General features: G+C 45.8%; 1 protein-coding gene and 1 long non-coding RNA gene across 4 annotated transcripts in view; both read left to right on the forward strand.

The window, feature by feature from the left end:
* Positions 1–21,998, forward strand: part of LOC118386742 (MAP/microtubule affinity-regulating kinase 3-like) — a 142,510-nt gene that overhangs the window by 72,287 nt on the left and 48,225 nt on the right. For both annotated transcript variants that reach the window (XM_052523415.1, XM_052523416.1), the window contains exons 5-6: positions 13,460–13,525; positions 14,107–14,177. In XM_052523415.1, the coding sequence (XP_052379375.1) occupies positions 13,460–13,525; positions 14,107–14,177 (137 nt within the window). The remainder of the gene's footprint in view (positions 1–13,459; positions 13,526–14,106; positions 14,178–21,998) is intronic.
* LOC127931326 (uncharacterized) lies at positions 5,828–7,754 on the forward strand. Of its 2 annotated transcripts, XR_008140693.1 has the most exons (4): positions 5,828–6,112; positions 6,201–6,248; positions 6,385–6,664; positions 6,849–7,754. It is a non-coding gene; the product is annotated as an uncharacterized LOC127931326 (long non-coding RNA). The 2 variants fall into 2 exon arrangements; XR_008140692.1 differs by lacking the exon at positions 6,849–7,754 and having other exon boundaries at positions 6,385–6,840.

The following is a 21,998-nucleotide window of genomic DNA, read 5'->3' on the forward strand; positions in this document are numbered from 1 at the left end:
GACTTGTTTTTAGAGAGGTGGATTTTTAAAAGTAGAAGTTCAAATTGTTTGGGTACAGACCTGGATAGTAGGACAGAACTCTGCAGGCTATATTTGCAGTAGATTGCAACACCGCCCCCTTTGGCAGTTCTATCTTGTCTGAAAATGTTGTAATTTGGAATTAAAATTTCAGAATTTTTGGTGGTCTTCCTAAACCAGGATTCAGACACAGCTAGAACATCCGGGTTGGCAGAGTGTGCTAAAGCAGTGAATTAAACAAACTTAGGGAGGAGGCTTCTAATGTTAACATGCATGAAACCAAGGCTATTACGGTTACAGAACTCATCAAAAGAGAGCACCTGGGGAATAAGAGTGGAGCTAGGCACTGCAGGGCCTGGATTCACCTCTACATCGCCAGAGGAACATAGGAGGAGAAGAATAAGGGTACGGCTAAAAGCAATAAGAATTGGTCGTCTGGAACAGAGAGTAAAAGGAAGTTTCTGGGGGCGATAAAATAGCATCAAGGTATAATGTACAGACAAAGGTATGGTAGGATGTGAATACAGTGGAGGTAAACCTAGGTATTGAGTGATGAAAAGAGAGATATTGTCTCTAGAAATATCATTGAAACCAGGAGATGTCATTGCATGTGTGGGTGGTGGAACTAATAAATTGGATAAGGTATAGTGAGCAGGACTAGAGGCTCTACAGTAAAATAAGCCAATAAACACTAACCAGAACAGCAATGGACAAGACATATTGACATTAAGGAGAGGCATCCTTAGTCGAGTGATCAAAAGAGTCCAGTGAGTGGAGTGGTTGGTTTGGGGGTCACGGCGATTTAGACAGCTAGCCAGGACATCGGTAGCAAGCTAGCATAGGATGGAGGTCTGTTGTTAGCCACCTCTTGCGTTCCGTCAGTAGATTATTGGGGTTCCGTGTGGTAGAGGGGATTAGTAGAGGGGACATGCCTCTCTCCCGCTGTCATTTTGGTGATGTCATCTATAATGAACAAAAATATAAACACAACATGTAAAGTGCTGGTCCCATGTTTCATGAGTTTAAATAAAAGATCCCAGAAATGTTCCATATGCACAAAAAGCTTATTTCTGTCTGTAATTAAGCCTGATTTGCTGGACCTGGCTCCCCAGTGAGTTTCAAAGTCCCTCTGGAAGCAACGTCAGCAGAAGAAATGCTCGCCGGGAGCTTCATGAAATGGGTTTCCATAGCCGAACAGCCGCACACAAGCCTGAGATCACCGTGCGCAATGCCAAGCGTTGGCTGGAGTGGTCTAAATCCTCGCCACCATTGGACTCTTGAGCAGTAGAAACGCCTCCTCTGATGAATCATACTTCAACAGTCCGACGGACTAATCTGGGTTTGGCGGATGCCAGGAGAACGCTACCTGCCCGAATGCATAGTGCCAACTGTAAAGTTTGGTGGAGGAGGAAAAATGGTCTGGGGCAGTTTTTCATGGTTCGTGCCCTTTAGTTCCAGTGAAGGGAAATCTTAACGCTACAGCATACAGTACAATTACATTCTAGATGATTCTGTGCTTCCAACTTTGTGGCAACAGTTTGGGGAAGGCCCTTTCCAGTTTCAGCATGACAATGCTCCCATGTACAAAGCAAGGTCCATACAGAAATGGTTTGTCGAGATCGGTGTGGAAGAACTTGACTGGCCGGGCACAGAGCCCTGACCTCAACCCCATTGAACACCTTTGGGATGATTTGGAACGCCAACTGCGAGCCAGGCCTAATCACGCAACATCAGTGCCCGACCTCACTAATGCTCTTGTGGCTGAATGGAAGCAAGTCCCCACAGCAATGTTTCAACATATAGTGGAAAACCTTCCCAGACGAGTGGAGGCTGTTATAGCAGCAAAAGGGGGACAAACTCCATAGGAATCACCATGTTTTTGGAATGAGATGTTCGATGAGCAGGTGTCAACATAGTGTACCTCCCAATCTCTCTCATTCAATCTAATGAACTGAAAAATGGCACTCCACTTCCTACTCCACTTCCTACTAATCTTTAGCCTAATTGTGTGTGTGTCTGTGTTGCTGTGTTTTGTGTCTTCCATGTTCGTGTTGTGTGAGTGTGCCCACGCTCATACACACCAGCCCTCTCAGGAAAACCTGGAAAGAGCCCAAAAAGAAAGAGGCCATGAGACCAGTTGTCATGGCAATGATGTTTCTTTCTCTGTTCATATCAATAGGAGGCCTACTCCCTCCTGGGCAACTCCCTCAAGCTTATGCTCTAGCCCGGCACTAACAGACCAGAATAAGTTGATGGTCCAGATTGAAGACCAGGCAGGATGTGTTGATTATTTATTTAAATCAAGTTTATAATAAATGCATCTGTTTGAATGTTTTTGTCTTCTTAAAATTGCTCATGAAAGAGGAGTGTGCAAGGATCTCATATTTTCAGTAAGTTTCATATGCCAAACAAAACAAAATGGGAAATGTCATCTACAAAGCCGATTTGTGCTCGCCTGCCTTGCCTTGCCCAGCAGGCTCCCCTTTGGTGGTCTGAATCCGCTGGCATGTGGTTGGAGATCGTTTGGTTATGCCTGTGGGTAGCCATTTTGTTTGTGTTTCTCTCACTCAACTTCCGCTCTCCCACTTTCTCCCTCCCACCAAGCCAGGTAGGTCAGGGAGGGAAGGAGGATGATATGGAGAAAGAAACTGTTAGTTAATAGGGATGAACGGGAGGGACGGAAAGATATGTCCTCAGTGAATTTCAAATTGCGATGCCAATAAAGCATATTGAGTTAAAATATGACAGGTGTTCGGGAAAAGTGAGAGACGAGGTGGGCAATGTTCCCTCAAATGTTTTTGCCGCTGAGCAAATTTTAGGTCTTGTGAGCGGAAACTTGAATGTTGTGAGAATTATTTGCAACTTCCGGTGCTCGTTTACAGTGACCACTGAGGCTGTACCCTTACAGTTTATAGCCAATAGCCAATAGGCTATTGTGGCAATTTGAGCATAATGTAGGCCTACCAACAAAACCGATGGAACAAATTCCGTAACATTTTCACGTGGAAATAGCATTCAGATGTATGCAATATAGCCTACAGTAGCCTATATGTGGGGGTCAATGCAGCCTTACATTGCATGACACTTTAAAAAATGCTTTTTACATTATGAAGACTTGACATTTTAATTTGTAATTTTTTGCTTGGTTTGTAACGCCATGGGCCAAATAGGTGTCTTTAAACTGCCTTTTACTGTGTTTACTTTACAAAATAACATGAATTATTACCATACAGAGATTTAGACAATGTAAGCTACCCCTCTGCCTATTGGCTTATTTGCATATTTGACCTGACAGATTGAAATGTAGGCTAACACGGAACCCAAACCGGCTACACGCGTGCTCCATCGTGAAATAATAAAAATAAAAATAATAAATCACAGTAGTTGTGATTAGTGCGCAACAAGTCAGCACCTCAGGAGTAAATGTCAGTTAGCTTTTCATAGCCGATCATTGAGAGTATCTCTACTAGATTATGATTTTTCAACGCCAATACCCATACCGAATATTGGAGGACCAAAAAAAGCCGATACCGATTAATCGGACAATTTTTGTATTTATTAATTTGTAAAAATGACAATTACAACAATACTGAATGAACACTTATTTTAACTGAATATAATACATCAATCAATTTCGCCTCAAGTAAATAATGTTTAATTTGGTTTAAATAATGCAAAAACAAAGTGTTGGAGAAGAAAGTAAAAGTGCATTATGTGCTATGTAAAAAAGCTAATGTTTCAGTTCTTTGCTCAGAACATGAGAACTTTTGAAAGTTGGTGGTTCCTTTTAACATGAGTCTTCAATATTCCCAAGGTAAGAAGTTTTAGATTGTAGTTATTATAGGAATTATAGGACTATTTCCCTCGATACCATTTATATTTCATTAACCTTTGACTATTGGATGTTCTTATAGGTACTTTAGTTTTGCCAGTGTAACAGTATTGCTTCCGACCCTCTCCTCGCTCCTCCCTGGGCTTGAACCAGGAACACAACAACGACAACAGCCACCATCAAAGCAGCTTTACCCATGCAGAGCAGGGGGAACAACTACTAGAAGGCTCAGAGCGAATGACGTTTGAAACGCTATTAGCGCTCGCTAACTAGCTAGCTATTTCACTTCGGTTACACCAGCCTAAACTCGGGAATTGATAGGCTTGAAGTCATAAACAGCGCAATGCTTGACGCACAACGAAGAGCTGCTGGCAAAATGCACAAAAGTGCTGTTTAAATGAATGTTTACACGCCTGCTTCTGCCTACCACCGCTCAGTCAGATACTTAGATACTTGTATGCTCAGTCGGATTATAGACAACGCAGGACACGCTAGATAATATCTAGTAATATCATCAACCATGTGTAGTTACCTAGTGATTATGATTGATTGTTTTTTATAAGATAAGTTTAATGCTAGCTAGCAAGTTACCTTGGCTTACTGCATTCGCGTAACAGGCAGTCTCCTTGTGGAGTGCAACGAGAGAGAGGCAGGTCGTTATTGCGTTGGACTAATTAACTGTAAGGCTGCACGATTAGATCCCCCGAGCTCACAAGGTGAACATCTGTCGTTCTGCCCCTGAACGAGGCAGTTCCTAGGCTGTCATTGAAAATAAGAATGTGTTCTTAACTGACTTGCCTAGTTAAATAAAGGTATATAAAAAATATTTAAAAATCGTCAAATCGGCGCCCAAAAATACTGATTTCCGATTGTTATGAAAACTTGAAATCGGCCCTAATTAATCGGCCATTCCGATTAATCGTTGGCGCGTCGAGGTGTGGGTGCTCTAATCTCTACCGCTCCTGCCGTCTCTAGTGAGTTGAAAACAGCTGTTCTGTGACAGGTAGCACGTCCGGTGAACAGGTCAGGGTTCCATAGCTGCAGGCAGAACAGTTGAGACTGGAGCAGGAGTTTAACTAGCTATTTAACTAGCTTACTGTTGCTAGCTAATTTGTCCTGGGATATAAACATTGAGTTATTTTACCTGAAATGCACAAGGTCCTCTACTCCGACAATTAATCTACACGTAAAACAGTCAACCAAATCGTTTCTAGTCATCTCTCCTCCTTCCAGGATTTTTCTTTTCTGGACTTTACATTGTGATTGGCAACTTTCACACATTAGGTGCATTACTCGCCACAGACCTTGTTTGTCTTTGTCACCCATGTGTGTATAACCAATGAGGAGATGGCATGTGGGTACCTGCTTCTAGAAAACAACAAGGAGATGGGAGAGGCAGGACTGGAAGAGGCAGTTTGTATCAGCATCAGAAATAGAACTGACTTCTATTTTAGTACTCTTGTAGGAAGCAACGCAGACGCTCGTTTTGCGCGTGCGTATCTCCTATAAAGAGGTGTGGGTGCAATAATTGAATAATATAGATTTCTACATTTATTTTGTAACGCACAAAGCGGTGTAGTCAGGGTATAAGCCTACACGTTTTGTACTCTTGTAGGAAGCAGTAACTCCTATAAGCCTACACGTTTTGTACTCTTGTAGGAAGCAGTAACTCCTATAAACCTACACGTTTTGTACTCTTGTAGGAAGCAGTAACTCCTATAAACCTACACGTTTTGTACTCTTGTAGGAAGCAGTAACTCCTATAAACCTACACGTTTTGTACTCTTGTAGGAAGCAGTAACTCCTATAAACCTACACGTTTTGTACTCTTGTAGGAAGCAGTATCTCCTATAAACCTACACGTTTTGTACTCTTGTAGGAAGCAGTAACTCCTATAAACCTACACGTTTTGTACTCTTGTAGGAAGCAGTAACTCCTATAAACCTACACGTTTTGTACTCTTGTAGGAAGCAGTAACTCCCCATTGCTGACCTATACTTATCTATAACTGGGCAAATAACTTGCTAATTAGCAAAGAACATCAACAAATGTGGAAATATGGCTCTCAACTGATCTGGTTTGTTACATTGAAAAGGGGCGGGACATAATCTTGATTAGATCACAGAAACAAACATTGATCTATATAATGCAAACTAATTGTGCTAAATAATATAAATAGAGGGAGAGAGACTGAGGGATGCAGACAGTGAAGAGGTAATATAAATAGAGGAAGAGAGACTGAGGGATGCAGACAGTGAAGAGGTAATATAGAGGGAGAGAGACTGAGGGATACAGACAGTGAAGAGGTAATATAGAGGGAGAGAGACTGAGGGATACAGACAGTGAAGAGGTAATATAAATAGAGGAAGAGAGACTGAGGGATGCAGACAGTGAAGAGGTAATATAGAGGGAGAGAGACTGAGGGATACAGACAGTGAAGAGGTAATATAGAGGGAGAGAGACTGAGGGATACAGACAGTGAAGAGGTAATATAAATAGAGGAAGAGAGACTGAGGGATACAGACAGTGAAGAGGTAATATAGAGGGAGAGAGACTGAGGGATACAGACAGTGAAGAGGTAATATAAATAGAGGGAGAGAGACTGAGGGATGCAGACAGTGAAGAGGTAATATAAATAGAGGAAGAGAGACTGAGGGATACAGACAGTGAAGAGGTAATATAAATAGAGGGAGAGAGACTGAGGGATGCAGACAGTGAAGAGGTAATATAGAGGGAGAGAGACTGAGGGATACAGACAGTGAAGAGGTAATATAAATAGAGGGAGAGAGACTGAGGGATGCAGACAGTGAAGAGGTAATATAAATAGAGGAAGAGAGACTGAGGGATACAGACAGTGAAGAGGTAATATAGAGGGAGAGAGACTGAGGGATACAGACAGTGAAGAGGTAATATAGAGGGAGAGAGACTGAGGGATACAGACAGTGAAGAGGTAATATAAATAGAGGGAGAGAGACTGAGGGATACAGACAGTGAAGAGGTAATATAGAGGGAGAGAGACTGAGGGATACAGACAGTGAAGAGGTAATATAAATAGAGGGAGAGAGACTGAGGGATGCAGACAGTGAAGAGGTAATATAAATAGAGGAAGAGAGACTGAGGGATGCAGACAGTGAAGAGGTAATATAGAGGGAGAGAGACTGAGGGATACAGACAGTGAAGAGGTAATATAAATAGAGGGAGAGAGACTGAGGGATACAGACAGTGAAGAGGTAATATAGAGGGAGAGAGACTGAAGGAAATGACAAAACAGAGGGAGAGATGCAAGACTAATTGATACAGACAGTGACTGTGGGATTAGTTGGCCATAGTCTCATTTCAGAACAGTATGCAGCCATTGCTCCTGGCACCAACATGCTCGAAAAATCTGCAGGTTTTCTCTCCGAGACAATTTCTTCGGCAGGATGGAAAGTAGCCCAAACAAACATTTTTAATAAGCAGCCAGATACATAAATGTTCAGATTATGCCAAATGTTGCTAAGAGTAACAATGTGACTTTTGGGCCATATGTTCAGTTTTCTTCCTTTCATAGCAGGGTTTCCTTGTTGGTGGGGACACCCAGGGAGTGCACAGTTTTGTTCTCTCTCATCTCTAACACTGGCATATATGTAGCCTAGTGTTTAGAGCGTTGGGCTAGTAACCGAAAGGTTGCTCGATTGATTCCCCGAGCTGACAAGGTACAAATCTGTCATTCTGCCTATGAAAAAGGCAGTTAAACCCCTGTTCTTAGGCCGTCATAAATAAGAATTTGTTCTAAACTGACTTGCCTGGTTAAATTAAATGTAAAAAACACTCCTGATTTGCCCGATCAAGGACTTGGTGATGAGTTGAGAAGGTCTGAATGACAGACAGGCAGTAGGGCTGCACGATATGGGCAAAAAATGTAATCATTTATTTTTTTGGGGACCAAATATTGCAATTTGACTTGATATAAATCAAACCGCTTGGGTGAACTGTTGGAATCATAGTAATAGAATGATTTATATTAAGAAGCAAAGTGGAACGCAGCATCGTTGGGGCGGCAGGTAGCCTCGTGGTTGGGCCAGTTACCAAAAGGTTGCTGGATCGAATCCCGAGCTGACAAGGTAAAAATCTCTTGTTCTGCCCCTGAACAAGGCAGTTAACCCGTTGTTAATAAGAATTTGTTCTTAACTGACTTTCCTAGTTAAATAAAATAAAAATAGTTATTCAAAATATTGCATGCGATATGGATATTGCACATGTCGATATTAGGATGTGAATTTGAATTAATTGTGCAGCCCTAACCGACAGACAAGCAGGGTGCATTCTGTGCAATTCAACATCCACACGTTTTTAATGTACCAGACATCAATATGATTACATATTGTCCTAGTTCTTCAGAATGTGTGTATTCTGGAGGGCACCCACAGACAAAGTGAACCAGATAGTGATTTAGAAAGAGAGTTGTGCTCAACTCTGCTCCAATTCAGTTAGATAGGGAGGGACTTAGCCTGATGGCTGGTGATTTTTCCATCTAACTGTGTAGGCTTTGATTTCACATTCCCTCTGCCTAGCGCTTCGTGTCCAGTCATGGCACATCACTGAAGCAATTGGCACAATGCATTCAAGGCCTATGAGAAATGGCTATGAGAGTGTTTGGAGGCACACGCGCACCCTTGTGTGTTGTGTGTTTCTCTCCTGCCCCCTGGAACACGCGCATCACCCATGTGTGTTTCTCACCCTTTCCATGCTCTGTATCCCGTACCCTACACACTCCTGTCCCCCTGGAACACACACACACACACACACATCACCCATGTGTGTTTCTCACCCTTTCCATGCTCTGTATCCCGTACCCTACACACTCCTGTCCCCCTGGAACACACACACACACATCACCCATGTGTGTTTCTCACCCTTTCCATGCTCTGTATCCCGTACTCTACACACTCCTGTCCCCCTGGAACACACACACACACATCACCCATGTGTGTTTCTCACCCTTTCCATGCTCTGTATCCCGTACTCTACACACTCCTGTCCCCCTGGAACACACACACACACATCACCCATGTGTGTTTCTCACCCTTTCCATGCTCTGTATCCCGTACTCTACACACTCCTGTCCCCCTGGAAACACACACACACACATCACCCATGTGTGTTTCTCACCCTTTCCATGCTCTGTATCCCGTACTCTACACACTCCTGTCCCCTGGAACACACACACACATCACCCATGTGTGTTTCTCACCCTTTCCATGCTCTGTATCCCGTACTCTACACACTCCTGTCCCCTGGAACACACACACACACACACATCACCCATGTGTGTTTCTCACCCTTTCCATGCTCTGTATCCCGTACTCTACACACTCCTGTCCCCCTGGACACAACACACATCACCCATGTGTGTTTCTCACCCTTTCCATGCTCTGTATCCCGTACCCTACACACTCCTGTCCCCCTGGAACACACACACACACATCACCCATGTGTGTTTCTCACCCTTTCCATGCTCTGTATCCCGTACTCTACACACTCCTGTCCCCCTGGAACACACACACACACACATCACCCATGTGTGTTTCTCACCCTTTCCATGCTCTGTATCCCGTACCCTACACACACCTGTCCCCCTGGAACACACACACACACATCACCCATGTGTGTTTCTCACCCTTTCCATGCTCTGTATCCCGTACTCTACACACTCCTGTCCCCCTGGAACACACACACACACATCACCCATGTGTGTTTCTCACCCTTTCCATGCTCTGTATCCCGTACCCTACACACTCCTGTCCCCCTGGAACACACACACTTACACATCACCCATGTGTGTTTCTCACCCTTTCCATGCTCTGTATCCCGTACTCTACACACTCCTGTCCCCCTGGAACACACACACATGTTATCTGCTCCGATGGTGGTGGCCTGGAGGCTGCAGCAGAGTTGCTGTGAGCTGCTATTGTGGAGTCTCTACTCATCTGTCTTTTCTTGTCTCTGCCTGCCTGCCTGCTTGCCTTTCTACCTGCCTGCCTGCCTGCCTGTCTACCTATGGCCTGCCTGCCTGCCTGCCTGCCTACCTGCCTACCTGCTCATCTACCTACCTGCCTGCCTACCCGCCTACCTGCTCATCTACCTGCTCATCTACCTACCTACCTACCTACCTACCTACCTACCTACCTACCTACCTACCTACCTGCCTGTCTACCTTCCTGCCTGTCTACCTGCCTGCCTGCCTGTCTACCTGCCTGCCTGCCTGTCTACCTTCCTGCCTTTCTACCTTCCTGCCTGTCTGCCTGCCTGCCTCCCTGCCTGCCTGCCTTCCTGCCTGCCTACCTGCCTTCCTGCCTGCCTGTCTACCTATGGCCTGCCTGTCTGCCTGCCTGTCTACCTGCCTGCCTGCCTGTCTACCTGTCTACCTGTCTACCTGTCTACCTGCCTACCTGCCTGTCTACCTGCCTGCCTGTCTGTCTACCTATGGCCTGCCTGCCTTCCTGCCTGCCTGTCTACCTATGGCCTGCCTGTCTACCTGCCTGTCTACCTGCTTGCCTGCCTGTCTACCTGTCTACCTGTCTACCTGCCTACCTGCCTGTCTACCTGCCTGCCTGTCTGTCTACCTATGGCCTGCCTGCCTGCCTACCTGCTCATCTACCTGCCTGCCTGCCTGCCTGCCTGCCTGCCTGCCTGCCTGCCTGCCTGCCTGCCTGCCTGCCTGCCTGACTGCCTGACTGCCTGCCTACTTTACCTACCACCTACCTACCTACCTACCTACCTACCTACCTACCTACCTTTCTACCTTTCTATTTCTACCTTTCACCTTCTACCTTTCTACCTTTCTGCCTTTCTACCTTCCTGCCTTTCTACCTTCCTGCCTGTCTACCTTCCTGCCTGTCTACCTTCCTGCCTGTCTACCTTCCTGCCTGTCTACCTGCCTGCCTGTCTGCCTGCCTGCCTGCCTACCTGCCTTCCTGCCTGCCTGTCTACCTATGGCCTGCCTGCCTGTCTACCTGCCTGTCTACCTGCTTGCCTGCCTGTCTACCTGCCTGCCTGCCTGCCTGTCTACCTGCCTGCCTGCCTGTCTGTCTACCTATGGCCTGTCTACCTGTCTACCTGTCTACCTACCTACCTGCCTGTCTACCTGCCTGCCTACCTATGGCCTGTCTACCTGCCTGTCTACCTGCCTGCCTGCCTATGGCCTGTCTACCTGTCCACCTGCCTGCCTATGGCCTGTCTACCTGCCTGTCTACCTGCCTATGGCCTGTCTACCTGCCTGCCTGCCTGTCTACCTGTCCACCTGCCTACCTATGGCCTGTCTACCTGCCTGCCTGCCTGTCTACCTGTCTGCCTGCCTGTCTACCTGTCTACCTGCCTGCCTGCCTGCCTGTCTACCTGCCTGTCTACCTGCCTGCCTGCCTGCCTATGGCCCGTCTACCTGCCTGCCTGTCTACCTGTCTACCTGCCTGCCTGCCTGCCTATGGCCTGTCTACCTGCCTGCCTGTCTACCTGTCTACCTGCCTGCCTGCCTGTCTACCTGTCTACCTGCCTGCCTGCCTGTCTACCTGTCTACCTGCCTGCCTGCCTGCCTACCTGTCTACCTGCCTGCCTGCCTGTCTACCTGTCTACCTGCCTGCCTATGGCCTGTCTACCTGCCTGCCTGCCTGTCTACCTGTCCACCTGCCTACCTATGGCCTGTCTGTTTCATGTTTTATTTTTTCACCGTCCATTGGGGTAATACATATCAATGTACCTATCCATTGGGGTAATACATATCAATGTACCTATCCATTGGGGTAATACATATCAATGTACCTATCCATTGGGGTAATACATATCAATGTACCTATCCATTGGGGTAATACATATCAATGTACCTATCCATTGGGGTAATACATATCAATGTACCTATCCATTGGGGTAATACATATCAATGTACCTATCCATTGGGGTAATACATATCAATGTACCTATCCATTGGGGTAATACATATCAATGTATCTATCCTTTAGGGTAATACATATCAATGTACCTATCCATTGGGGTAATACATATCAATGTACCTATCCATTGGGGTAATACATATCAATGTACCTATCCATTGGGGTAATACATATCAATGTACCTATCCATTGGGGTAATACATATTAATGTAAAAGATTTAGATGCACTATTGTAAGTGGCTGTTCCACTGGATGTCATAAGGTGTATGCACCAATTTGTAACGCTCTGGATAAGAGCGTCTGCTAAATGACTTAAATGTAAATGTAAATGTACCTATCCATTGGGGTAATACATATCAATGTACCTATCCATTGGGGTAATACATATCAATGTACCTATCCATTGGGGTAATACATATCAATGTACCTATCCATTGGGGTAATACATATCCATTGGGGTAATACATATCCATTGGGGTAATACATATCAATGTACCTATCCATTGGGGTAATACATATCAATGTACCTATCCATTGGGGTAATACATATCAATGTACCTATCCATTGGGGTAATACATATCAATGTACCTATCCATTGGGGTAATACATATTCGTTTTACATGGGTATGTTTGGCAGCATGAGTGAAGGATGCTCTGTTGCGAAATAGGAAGCCGATTCTAGATTTAATTTTGGGTTGGAGATGCTTAATGTGAGTCTGGAATGAGAGTTTACAGTCTAACCAGACACCTAGGTATTTGTAGTTGTCCACATTTTCTATGTCAAGAACAGTCCAGAGTAGTAATGCTGGATGGGTGGGCAGGTGCGGGCAACGATCGGTTGAAGAGCATGCATTTAGTTTTACTAGCATTTAAAAGCAGTTGGAGGCCACGGAAGGAGTGTTGTATGGCGTTGAAGCTCGTTTGGAGGTTTGTTAGAAAAGAGTCCAAAGAAGGGCCAGAGGTATACAGAATGGTGTCGTCTGCGTAGAGGTAGATCAGAGAATCACCAGCAGCAAGAGTGACGTCATTGATGTATACAGAGAAGAGAGTCGGCCCGAGGATTGAACTCTGATGGCACCCTCATAGAGACTGTCAGAGGTCCGGACAACAGGCCCTCCGATTTGACACACTGACCTCTGTCTGAGAAGTAGTTGGTGAACCAGGCGAGGCAGTCATTTGAGAAACCAAGGCTGTCGAGTCTGCCGATGAGGATGCGGTGATTGACATTGTCGAAAGCCTTGGCCAGGTCAATGAATTACAACTGCACAGTATTGTCTCTTATCGATGGCGGTTATGATATCATTTAGGACCATGACCAGCTCTGAAACCAGATTGCATAGCAGAGAAGGTACTGTGGGATTCGAAATGGTCGGTGATCTGTTTATCTTGAGTTTCGAAAACCTTAGAAAGGCAGGGTAGCATAGATACAGGTCTGTAACACTTTGGGTCTAGACAAAGGGGGATGACCGCGACAGCTTTCCAATCTTTCGGAGTCTCAGACGATATGAAAGAGAGGTTGAACAAGCTAATAATAGGGGTTGCAACAATTTTGGTGTTCCCAGCCTGGGAACAAACAGCCAGCGCTAGCTACTGCACCGATTCTTTCCTGAGGCAACCTGGCTAATCTCGTTATGTCACGTGCGCTCACCCTCTACCTCTCTCTCTCCCTCCCTCCCTCCACAGTGAAACTGTTTGAGGTGATAGAGACTGAGAAAACGCTCTACCTGGTGATGGAATATGCCAGTGGAGGTAAGTTACCTAGTAATATGTCATACAGTACAACATCATATTTAGAATATGCCAGTGGAGGTAAGTTACTTAGTAATATGTCATACAGTACAACATCATATTTAGAATATGCTTTGAGCATAATCCACGAAAAGCACATTTATTTATCTAAAATACAAGTATTATGATTATTATAGTATGACACCCTTCTGTTGGAGAGCTACCGGCTGTGCAGGCTTTTGCCCAAGCCCTGTGCTAACTCACCTGCTTCAGGCAATCAAGGTCCTGATGAGTTGTCTATTAGTGGAATTAGCTGTGTTTGAGGGCAGGGCTAGAGCAAGATCCTGCACAACCAGTAGCTCTCCAGGAGGAGGGTTGGTCTGTCTCCTGATATCCATAGTACTTTATTGTAACACATAGTATTGCCTTAATCTAGGACAAATGAGGCTGCCGAACTAGCAATTGATGCTTTGTTGATGGGTTCCAGACATTCAAAATAAGTTGGGAGTCTGAAACTACATTTTAGAATGTCTCCATTCAGTCAAAGTTGAACTCAAACCTCTCTCGGACTCTCTCTCTGTCTCGCTCTCCCTTCCTTCCAGGGGAGGTCTTTGACTACCTCGTAGCTCACGGGAGGATGAAGGAGAAGGAAGCCAGGGCAAAATTTAGACAGGTACTACAGCAGACTGAATTCAGCCCTACACACACGCACATACACTAACATACACACCCCATGTTCAAAGTCACCCTTGCTGGATGACAGATTTTCAAGCCACACCCACACACACAGACGTAAGCCCCCCTCACACACAAACATGCTAACACACACACATGTCATCATATTTCGTTGGGAACTGGGAAGATCCTAGGCCATTCCTGTCAGTTTCAGCCAATCAGTGAAAGGGGGTCTCCCGTAAGTCCAGACAGGGGCTCCCCTGACCCCACCCCGTCTCCTCATTGGTTCAGGCCACTGTCGCAGTGGAGATGGGGATATCTGGGTCACTTGATGTAAGAGCTGGGACAGGGAGCTAGGAGAAGGGGGGTGAAAGGAAGATGGGAGAAAATATGGATGGATAAAAGGAGAGGGGAGGGGAGAAAATATGGATGGATAAGAGGGGAGGGGGAGAAAAGAGGGATGGGTAAAAGAGGAGTAAAGGAGAGGAGAGGAGGGGGAGAAAAGAGGGATGGGTAAAAGAGGAGTAAAGGAGAGGAGGGGAGGGGGAGAAAAGAGGGATGGGTAAAAGGAGTAAAGGAGAGGAGAGGGAGGGGGAGAAAAGAGGGATGGGTAAAAGAGGAGTAAAGGAGAGGAGGGGAGGGGGAGAAAAGAGGGATGGGTAAAAGAGGAGTAAAGGAGAGGGGAGCGGGAGAAAAGAGGAATGGGTAAAAGAGGAGTAAAGGAGAGGAGAGGGGAGGGAGAGAAAAGAGGGGAGTGGGAGAAAAGAGGGGAGGGGGTAGAAAAGAGGGATGGGTAAAAGAGGAGTAAAGGAGAGGGGAGGGGAGGGGGAAGAGGGATGGGTAAAAGAGGAGTAAGGAGAGGGGAGGGGGGGGGGGAAGAGGGATGGGTAAAAGAGGAGTAAGGTGAGGGGGGGGGAGGGGGAGAAAAGAGGGATGGGTAAAAGAGAAGTAAAGGAGAGGGGAGGGGGAGGGGGAGAAAAGAGGGAGGGGTAAAGGGGAGGGGAGGGGGAAAGAGGGATGGGTAAAAGAGGAGTAAAGGGGAGGGAGGTGGAGAAAAGAGGGATGGGTAAAAGAGGAGTAAAGGGGAGGGGAGGTGGAGAAAAGAGGGATGGGTAAAAGAGGAGTAAAGGAGAGGAGAGGGGGAGAAAAGAGGGATGGGTAAACGAGGAGTAAAGGAGAGGGGAGGTGGGGGAGAAAAGAGGGATGGGTAAAAGAGGAGTAAAGGAGAGGGGAGGGGGGAGAAAAGAGGGATGGGTAAAAGAGGAGTAAAGGGAGGGGAGGGGAGGGGGGGAAGAGGGATGGGTAAAAGAGGAGTAAAGGAGAGGGGAGGGGAGGGGGGGGGAAGAGGGATGGGTAAAAAGGAGTAAGGGGGGGAGGGGAGGGGGAGAAAAGAGGGATGGGTAAAAAGAAGTAAAGGAGAGGGGAGGGGGAGGGGGAGAAAAGAGGGAGGGGTAAAGGGGAGGGGAGGGGGAAAGAGGGATGGGTAAAAGAGGAGTAAAGGGGAGGGGAGGTGGAGAAAAGAGGGATGGGTAAAAGAGGAGTAAAGGGGAGGGGAGGTGGAGAAAAGAGGGATGGGTAAAAGAGGAGTAAAGGAGAGGAGAGGGGGAGAAAAGAGGGATGGGTAAACGAGGAGTAAAGGAGAGGGGAGGTGCCGGGGGAGAAAAGAGGGATGGGTAAAAGAGGAGTAAAGGAGAGGGGAGGGGGGAGAAAAGAGGGATGGGTAAAAGAGGAGTAAGGAGAGGGGAGGGGGAGAAAAGAGGGATGGGTAAAAGAGAAGTAAAGGAGAGGGGAGGGGGAGGGGGGGAGAGGGAGGGGTAAAGGGGAGGGGAGGGGGAAAGAGGGATGGGTGAAAGAGGAGTAAAGGGGAGGGGAGGTGGAGAAAAGAGGGATGGGTAAAAGAGGAGTAAAGGAGAGGGGAGGTGCTGGGGGAGAAAAGAGGGATGGGTAAAAGAGGAGTAAAGGAGAGGGGAGGTGCCGGGGGAGAAAAGAGGGATGGGTAAAAGAGGAGTACAGGAGAGGGGAGGTGGAGAAAAGAGGGATGGGTAAAAGAGGAGTAAAGGAGAGGGGAGGTGCTGGGGGAGAAAAGAGGGATGGGTAAAAGAGGAGTAAAGGAGAGGGGAGGTGCCGGGGGAGAAAAGAGGGATGGGTAAAAGAGGAGTACAGGAGAGGGGAGGTGGAGCGGGAGAAAAGAGGGATGGGTAAAAGAGGAGTACAGGAGAGGGGAGGTGGCGGGGGAGAAAAGAGGGATGGGTAAAAGAGGAGCACAGGAGAGGGGAGGTGGCGGGGGAGAAAAGAGGGATGGGTAAAAGAGGAGTAAAGGGGACCCCAATGGATATGTATTACCCCAATGGATATGTATTACCCCAATGGATATGTATTACCCCAATGGATAGGTACATTGATATGTATTACCTCAATGGATAGGTACATTGATATGTATTACCCCAATGGATAGGTACATTGATATGTATTACCCCAATGGATAGGTACATTGATATGTATTACCCCAATGGATAGGTACATTGATATGTATTACCCCAATGGATAGGTACATTGATATGTATTACCCCAATGGATATGTATTACCCCAATGGATATGTATTACCCCAATGGATAGGTACATTGATATGTATTACCCCAATGGATAGGTACATTGATATGTATTACCCCAATGGATAGGTAAATGGATATGTATTACCCCAATGGATATGTATTACCCCAATGGATAGGTACATTGATATGTATTACCCTAATGGATAGGTACATTGATATGTATTACCCCAATGGATAGGTACATTGATATGTATTACCCCAATGGATAGGTACATTGATATGTATTACCCCAATGGATAGGTACATTGATATGTATTACCCCAATGGATAGGTACATTGATATGTATTACCCCAATGGATAGGTACATTGATATGTATTACCCCAATGGATAGGTACATTGATATGTATTACCCCAATGGATAGGTACATTGATATGTATTACCCCAATGGATATGTATTACCCCAATGGATATGTATTACCCCAATGGATAGGTACATTGATATGTATTACCCCAATGGATAGGTACATTGATATGTATTACCCCAATGGATAGGTACATTGATATGTATTACCCCAATGGATAGGTACATTGATATGTATTACCCCAATGGATAGGTACATTGATATGTATTACCCCAATGGATAGGTACATTGATATGTATTACCCCAATGGATATGTATTACCCCAATGGATATGTATTACCCCAATGGATAGGTACATTGATATGTATTACCCCAATGGATATGTATTACCCCAATGGATAGGTACATTGATATGTATTACCCCAATGGATAGGTACATTGATATGTATTACCCTAATGGATAGGTACATTGATATGTATTACCCCAATGGATAGGTACATTGATATGTATTACCCCAATGGATAGGTACATTGATATGTATTACCCCAATGGATAGGTACATTGATATGTATTACCCCAATGGATAGGTACAATGATATGTATTACCCCAATGGATAGGTACAATGATATGTATTACCCCAATGGATAGGTACATTGATATATTACCCCAATGGATAGGTACATTGATATGTATTACCCTAATGGATATGTATTACCCCAATGGATAGGTACATTGATATGTATTACCCCAATGGATAGGTACATTGATATGTATTACCCCAATGGATAGGTACATTGATATGTATTACCCCAATGGATAGGTACATTGATATGTATTACCCCAATGGATAGGTACAATGATATGTATTACCCCAATGGATAGGTACATTGATATGTATTACCCCAATGGATATGTATTACCCCAATGGATAGGTACATTGATATGTATTACCCCAATGGATAGGTACATTGATATGTATTACCCCAATGGATATGTACATTGATATGTATTACCCTAATGGATAGGTACATTGATATGTATTACCCCAATGGATAGGTACATTGATTGATATGTATTACCCCAATGGATAGGTACATTGATTGATATGTATTGCCCCAATGGATATGTACATTGATATGTATTGCCCCAATGGATAGGTACATTGATATGTATTGCCCCAATGGATAGGTACATTGATATGTATTGCCCCAATGGATAGGTACATTGATATGTATTACCCCAATGGATAGGTACATTGATAGATATTGTTGTAGTTACAGTATATAGTATGTTGTTGACAGTAATCAGTCACTAGCTAGTTCTGTTCAGCCCCTGTTTACCTGGATGGGGAAACCCCCCAGATCTAACATACACACACCGTGCATGACTCATTACTGGCCACAGTTACTTCCCTGTTGTCCAATCAATGAAGTTCTGAGAAGTGGGTGCGGGTTCTCACGCAAGCACACACACAAACACACTCACACACCAGACAGTGTTGACCAGTCCCAAATGAACCCCAAGCTCCTCTGTCACGTGTCAAACTCCAAATCTAAAGGGCTGTAGTTAGAATAACTTTTATAACAACAACTACAAATCCAAGATGGCGTAGCAGTCAGACGTCTTGTCGTGTCGTGTCCCTTGTATATATCGTTTTTTTAACATATTTTTCTTCGCATATCTTTTAAAACATTTTGCTAAACCTCAACATCCTGCAACCCGCCTCACCCAATGTAGCGTGGATCTGCTTTTTTTTCTCTAAAGTATTTATATTTACTTCTGATCCGAACCCCTCAACTGAAGCTAGCCAGCTAACCACCAGCTATCAGTCAGCAAACCATTGCTAGCGGTCATCAGCTAACCTTTAGCTCGGAAAGCTCTCGCCAGTTCGAACAACGCGACTCTAACCAGAGCATAACGGAACTATTTTTTTATCCCCGGATTTCCACCGCAAACGGAACATTTTCAGCTGGATCTTCACAACTAGCTAACTAGCTAACTAGCTAACCGCAACCCCGGATGATTACTCCTGGCTCGCGTTTCCATCCACCTAGCTTGAAGCTAGCCCGGCCAGAGCTCCTGTGCTACCACCGAAGAATACTCCTGGGCTACAATATCCGGACCCATGACCGGTCTATTGATGTCACCGCATGAAGAGGCATAAACAGACTCACCCCATCGCGACGTCCCCCAAAGGCTAACTTTCTAGCCCTTGCTATCTGCTTGCTTGCTAATTTGGCCTGCTAACTGCTAGCTTGTTTAGCCCCAGTCCAATAACTGCTAGCTTGTTTAGCCCCGGCCTACTAACTGTTAGCTTGTTAGCACAGGCCTGCTAACTGTCTGAATCGCCGCGTCCCCAGCCAGCCCAACCACTCACTGGACCCATATTTACTTTCAATCCCTTTTCGATGTTTAATTCGATTATACCTTCCGGTAACCTGCCTCACCCAATGTGATACGAAATCGCTATTATTTTTCAGTTTTAGAACACATTCAAGAACCTCCAGAAGCTAACCAGCTAACTAGCTACAAGCTATTTAGTCATTGTTAGCCACTGCTAGCGGCTTTTACCTTCTGCACCGCCAGCCAGTTTTTTTAGCCTGGATAATACTCACCAGTCTAGCTTCCCTGTCCCATCCACCGCTGCCCCCTGGACACTGTGATCACTTGGCTACATAGCTGATGCCTGCTGGACTGTCCATTAATCACGGTACTCCATTCTGCTTGTTTATCTTTTATCTGTCGGCCCCAGCCGCACTCAGGCTGTGTAGTTAATCTGACCCTCTCTGCCTAGTCAACGCCATTTTACCTGCTGTTGTTGTGCTAGCTGATTAGCTGTTGTTGTCTCACCTACTGTTTTAGCTAGCTCTCCCAATCAACTGTATGTACTGTAAGATTACTGTATGCCTCGCTGTATGTCTCTCTCAAATGAAAATATGCCTTGTATACTGTTGTTCAGGTTAGTTATTGTTTTAGTTTACAGTGGAGCCCCTAGTTCCACTCTTCATACCCCTGATACCTCCTTTGTCCCACCTCCCACACATGCGGTGACCTCACCCATTACAACCAGTATGTCCAGAGATACAACCTCTCTTATCATCACCCAGTGCCTGGGCCTACCTCCGCTGTACCCGCACCCCACCATACCCCTGTCTGGGCATTATGTCCTGAAAATATTCGACCATGCCCAGAAATCTGCTCCTTTTATTCTTTGTCCCCAATGCTCTAGGCGACCAGTTTTGATAGCCTTTAGCCGCACCCTCATACTACTCCTCCTCTGTTCCGCGGGTGATGTGGAGGTAAACCCAGGCCCTGCATGTCCCCAGGCACCCTCATTTGTTGACTTCTGTGATCGAAAAAGCCTTGGTTTCATGCATGTCAACATCAGAAGCCTCCTCCCTAAGTTTGTTTTACTCACTGCTTTAGCACACTCTGCTAACCCTGATGTCCTTGCCGTGTCTGAATCCTGGCTCAGGAAGGCCACCAAAAATTCGGAGATTTCCATACCCAACTATAACATTTTCCGTCAAGATAGAACTGCCAAAGGGGGAGGAGTTGCAGTCTACTGCAGAGATAGCCTGCAAAGTAATGTCATACTTTCCAGGTCCATACCCAAACAGTTCGAACTACTAATTTTAAAAATGACTCTCTCCAGAAATAAGTCTCTCACTGTTGCCGCCTGCTACCGACCCCCCTCAGCTCACAGCTGTGCCCTGGACACCATTTCTGAATTGATCGCCCCCCATCTAGCTTCAGAGTTTGTTCTGTTAGGTGACCTAAACTTGGATATGCTTAACACCCCGGCAGTCCTACAATCTGAGCTAGATGCCCTCAATCTCACACAAATCATCAAGGAACCCACCAGTTATAACCCTAAATCTGTAAACAAGAGCACCCTCATAGACGTCATCCTGACCAACTGGCCCTCCAAATACACCTCCGCTGTCTTCAACCAGGATCTCAGCGATCACTGCCTCATTGCCTGTATCCGCTACGGAGCCGCAGTCAAACGACCACCCCTCATCACTGTCAAACGCTCCCTAAAACACTTCTGTGAGCAGGCCTTTCTAATCGACCTGGCCCGGGTATCCTGGAAGGACATTGACCTCATCCCGTCAGTTGAGGATGCCTGGTCATTCTTTAAAAGTAACTTCCTCACCATTTTAGATAAGCATGCTCCGTTCAAAAAAATGCAGAACTAAGAACAGATATAGCCCTTGGTTCACTCCAGACCTGACTGCCCTCGACCAGCACAAAAACATCCTGTGGCGGACTGCAATAGCATCGAATAGTCCCTGCGATATGCAACTGTTCAGGGAAGTCAGGAACCAATACACGCAGTCAGTCAGGAAAGCTAAGGCCAGCTTCTTCAGGTAGAAATTTGCATCCTGTAGCTCCAACTCCAAAAAGTTCTGGGACACTGTGAAGTCCATGGAGAACAAGAGCACCTCCTCCCAGCTGCCCACTGCACTGAGGCTAGGTAACACGGTCACCACCGATAAATCCATGATTATCGAAAACTTCAACAAGCATTTCTCAACGGCTGGCCATGCCTTCCGCCTGGCTACTCCAACCTCGGCCAACAGCTCCGCCCCCCCCGCAGCTACTCGCCCAGGCCTCTCCAGGTTCTCCTTTACCCAAATCCAGATAGCAGATGTTCTGAAAGAGCTGCAAAACCTGGATCCGTACAAATCAGCTGGGCTTGACAATCTGGACCCTCTATTTCTGAAACTATCCGCTGCCATTGTCCCAACCCCTATTACCAGCCTGTTCAACCTCTCTTTCATATCATCTGAGATCCCCAAGGATTGGAAAGCTGCTGCAGTCATCCCCCTCTTACATTTACATTTACATTTAAGTCATTTAGCAGACGCTCTTATCCAGAGCGACTTACAAATT

This window comes from Oncorhynchus keta, chromosome 8, assembly GCF_023373465.1.
Source record: "Oncorhynchus keta strain PuntledgeMale-10-30-2019 chromosome 8, Oket_V2, whole genome shotgun sequence".
NCBI classification, from domain to species: domain Eukaryota; kingdom Metazoa; phylum Chordata; class Actinopteri; order Salmoniformes; family Salmonidae; genus Oncorhynchus; species Oncorhynchus keta.